Below are 4,654 nucleotides of genomic sequence, written 5' to 3'. Positions count from 1 at the left end.
GAGTGGGGGGGACAGTAATCTCCCAAGTTTGCCTAACTTAAGGCAGTAACTTTTTTCAAAGCTTCTTCCCCATATTTTGGCACGATTCTGATGCATTAGCTGGAGAAGTGTTGGGGGGGGGAGGAGTATGTAATTCATGCCAAATATACCAAATAGAATAACAGTTGCCATTAACCTCTCTACAATTTTGTCACTGAAAGCAGGTAACATAATGCAGGATTTGTGGCCCGTGGAGATTTTTTACTTGAGTAAAGAAAGTCATCGAATGCTTCAAACAAATGTTAGTTGTGAATATATTTGTGCAAATCATCAACACTGCTCTATAGCATTAAGCATTATCTTAAAAAAAGATAACTGAATAACTTTATAAAAATGTTGTTACGTTCATCAGATAAGGTATCCGAGAAAGAGCATTCAATCTGTTTAATTAAAAATGCTCTGAATGCTATTATGCTGTTTATTACTTGCAGAAGGAAAATTATAAAGATAATAAAATGACATACATGTGTGTCATAGATTTGCTCATAGACTCTAAGACTAGTATATGCCACAGGTTCAAAATTGTATTGTAAATCTACATTGTATTGTAAATTTGTCAAGTACAAATTTAAAAAAAAAGAAGCTGACATCATTGCAGTGGTAGCTGAATGATCCCTCTAAGTGGAGAGTGAAAAGTGTTTCAGGTACCCTCAGGATAAAAACAGCTATGCCTCTAAGCTATTAATTTGATTTAAAAATTAATTTTATGTTACACGTTAATAAAATTATCCATTTTATTTTTTGACAGCACAGAGCTCTGATAATTATGCCTTATGCAAAATGTATTTTTCTGATTTACCTTGCCCAGTTGAATTAAACATCTAAATCGTCATTTGATGTCATGGACATTTGCTCACGTCTCATAGTTAAATAGGGTGCACTATGCGCACAGCCTACACCTTCATCTGCTTAAGGCAGATTAAAAGGCATTACATCCATGTAGAAGGAATAATTACACTTTGGAGTTTAATGTTTTCATTTGGTTTTGGAAGTATGTTGATCCTAACCCTAAGGTAGTACTACTGCTTAGTGTTGTATTACTTTGCTCAGGTTCTGGAAAGGATAGATTCAGATCTGAATCTCTCAAAGCTTTCCACATGGGTGTTGTGGCTTGCAGCTGTCTCAAGCAAAATCATGTGTAAAAAAACCAACCCCCCTCCACAAACAAACAAAAAAACTCCCAACCACTATTTCACTGATTAGAAATAAGGAATCTTTCCTTCTTCATCAAGGTTTGCTTAAAAATAAAGCTGGACACAGTACAAAAGAAGCTAATTGATGATAGTAGTGTTGTGATAAATCACATGCTCTGTATTTATATGTATCCTACTTCTTTTTCCTACCTTCTACAGACCGCAGAGGAAGGAGCCTCAACTTCCATCTATGCAGCGGTTTCACCAGAGCTAGAAGGGGTTGGTGGCACCTATCTTTATAATGAACAAAGGACAAAATCTGTTGATGTATCATATGATGAAGAGCTGCAGAGGAAGCTCTGGACAGAAAGCTGCAAGATGGTTGGGATTTCTGATATATCCAGATGTCTCTAAAAGTAGCCACTTGGAGCTGGGAGAATGTAGTGTGTCCAACAAGCATCCTTTGGTGAATGCTTTGCAGCATCAGCCATCATCCTGGAATTCACTGTTCAGTCCCAAAGGCAAACGTGAACAAGTCTGCTCTTCATTTGAAACCCTAGTCTCCTAGGGAGTGTGATGGTGTTGGGGGGAACTATTCCCACAGAAATGTGTGTGTGGTGGTTTTAAATCTAACCATCAGTTTTGTAACCATGATGTTTCAGTCTGTGATTAAAAAGCAAAATTTAACCTTGTCCATCATTGTGTTGTTTTCATTTTCTTTGGAGTTTTTTTTTTTTGCTTTATTGTTTTTAATAAAAGAAGTAGGAGCTGTCCCTTGTAGAGGGTTATGTCTAAATCACTCTGAACTTCAAACAAGCTCTGCATATCTTGCAAATAGAACTTAATCCATTTTTATCACGTCAGAAAAGTGACGGTCTTTCCCTAAGCTTCATAAATCTTGGCAACTTTGTAGAATGAGTGGCAGCTTGTTAAAATTCAGGCTTTTGGCATTTGTGATAATCATGCTGTATCTGTCATAAGGGACTCAAGTGTATATAACACCCTTATCCAAAGGTTTATATAGAAACCAGACATTTCAGATGGAAAGGATTTAAGATAGGAGCTGCAAGGCACTGAAAAAAAGAGAGAAAGGTTCAGAGAAGAGCTGCCAGAATGGAAACACGTCAATGTGAATGGCCTCCTTGAATCAATCTGTTTAGCTCATCAAAGAGAAAGTTAAAGCACTCAGTGGCAGAGGGTAGCTCTGGAAAGTGGGCCTCAACCTGGAGCAGGGGAGGCTGAGGCAGAAGGCAGAGAGGGCATGTGTAAGGGAATGTGAAAACATCTACCAGTTTTGGGACATGCTGGCCAAGGGTACAACTCTTACTAGTTACACCTTTGCCTTCTGATACTGCCTACTCTAAAGTTTGTACGTTGTATTGGAGTGGGGGGAGGCAGTAATCTCCCAAGTTTGCCTAACTTAAAGCAGTAACTTTTTTCAAAGCTTCTTCCCCATATTTTGGCACGATTCTGATGCATTAGCTGGAGAAGTGTTGGGGGGGGGAGGAGTATGTAATTCATGCCAAATATACCAAATAGAATAACAGTTGCCATTAACCTCTCTACAATTTTGTCACTGAAAGCAGGTAACATAATGCAGGATTTGTGGCCCGTGGAGATTTTTTACTTGAGTAAAGAAAGTCATCGAATGCTTCAAACAAATGTTAGTTGTGAATATATTTGTGCAAATCATCAACACTGCTCTATAGCATTAAGCATTATCTTAAAAAAAATCACTGAATAACTTTATAAAAAAGTTGTTACGTTCATCAGATAAGTTATCCGAGAAAGAGCATTCAATCCGTTTAATTAAAAATGCTCTGAATGCTATTATGCTGTTTATTACTTGCAGAAGGAAAATTATAAAGATAATAAAATGACATACATGTGTGTCATAGATTTGCTCATAGACTCTAAGACTAGTATATGCCACAGGTTCAAAACTGTATTGTAAATCTACATGTCAAGTACAAATTTAAAAAAAAAAGAAGCTGACATCATTGCAGTGGTAGCTGAATGATCCCTCTAAGTGGAGAGTGAAAAGTGTTTCAGGTACCCTCAGGATAAAAACAGCTATGCCTCTAAGCTATTAATTTGATTTAAAAATTAATTTTATGTTACACGTTAATAAAATTATCCATTTTATTTTTTGACAGCACAGAGCTCTGATAATTATGCCTTATGCAAAATGTATTTTTCTGATTTACCTTGCCCAGTTGAATTAAACATCTAAATCGTCATTTGATGTCATAGACATTTGCTCATGTCTCATAGTTAAATAGTGTGCACTATGCACACAGCCTACACCTTCATCTGCTTAAGGCAGATTAAAAGGCATTACATCCATGTAGAAGGAATAATTACACTTTGGGGTTTAATGTTTTCATTTGGTTTTGGAAGTATGTTGAGCCTAACCCTAAGATAGTACTACTGCTTAGTGTTGTATTGCTTTGCTCAGGTTCTGGAAAGGATAGATTCAGATCTGAATCTCTCAGAGCTTTCCACATGGGTGTTGTGGCTGGCAGCTGTCCACAATGGAAACATGTCAATGTGAATGGCTTCCTTGAATCAATCTGTTTAGCTCATCAAAGAGAAAGTTAAAGCACTCTTCTTCCTGCAGCATTGGCCATCCTCAGGTACACGTCTGTGTTCTGTTGCTTGCTTCCCTGCCTACCCTTGCTGCTGAATTTGGCTCTATAATTGATCATCACAGCACCTTCACAGGAAACAGAAATTTGATAAGAGAGAGAGATTTTTGGTCTAAGTGACCAAATGGTTGGAGGTTGAAGCTAGAATCAGCTCAGAATTGCACCATTCTATGAGTGAGAGTAAGAAACTACTGGAATCCAATGGTTGTGGTTGATTCTTTGGGAAATTTAAAACCAAGATTAGATGACTTTCCCCAACAGGTGTGCTGTAGTTCAAACAGTAATTAATTCAAAGAAGTCCTATGGACCATGTTAATGCAGGAGGTCCGACTAAATGATCCAGAGTTATAATCCATGAAAACCTAACTCTGGATCTACTGCCCCATGCTACACAAAAAAGAGGTTATCAGCTGTTCTCTTAGGTCAACCACCCGATCTTTTCATCCATGGGTACTGCACAAACCCAGGGTTAGAAAGTGAATTAAAAGTAGTTGGTAAATGCTTATTCTGTCTATAATTTTCTGCCTAATAGAGGCAGATTTTTCAGAAACTCACTGTTTTTAAAGATAATAGCAAGTCCACGATTGCTAAAGAAGCCTTCCAAATGTGAACTGCATGTTTATTTCTGTGTTCAGCCAACCTAAATCCTTACTTTGGTGGTATAAACTCCATCCTGTTCCCATGTTTTTAACTGTATGGTATATTATGTCACCAGCATATTAACAACACTTTAAATGTCATTCCATTGCTAATTTTTAAATAGGGTTGAAAGGAAAGAGTGAGGAAGTTAGGGTCAGAGTTAGGGACTAGGCATTTTTGCTAGGAAAAAAATGT

General features: G+C 37.4%; 1 protein-coding gene across 1 annotated transcript in view; it reads left to right on the top strand.

The window, feature by feature from the left end:
• DHRSX (dehydrogenase/reductase X-linked) overlaps nucleotides 1-1,864 on the top strand; it is a 259,284-nt gene extending 257,420 nt beyond the window's left edge. The window contains exon 7 of the mRNA XM_019523854.1: nucleotides 1,392-1,864. Within this exon, the coding sequence (XP_019379399.1) occupies nucleotides 1,392-1,586 (195 nt within the window). The 3' untranslated portion in view covers nucleotides 1,587-1,864. The remainder of the gene's footprint in view (nucleotides 1-1,391) is intronic.
• The last annotated feature ends 2,790 nt before the right edge of the window (nucleotides 1,865-4,654 follow it).

Source organism: Gavialis gangeticus, unplaced genomic scaffold (assembly GCF_001723915.1).
Source record: "Gavialis gangeticus isolate Ggan-Ray unplaced genomic scaffold, GavGan_comp1, whole genome shotgun sequence".
Taxonomy (NCBI): domain Eukaryota; kingdom Metazoa; phylum Chordata; order Crocodylia; family Gavialidae; genus Gavialis; species Gavialis gangeticus.
The sequence above is the reverse complement of the archived record's forward strand: the minus strand, read 5'-3'. Positions and strand labels throughout refer to the sequence as shown.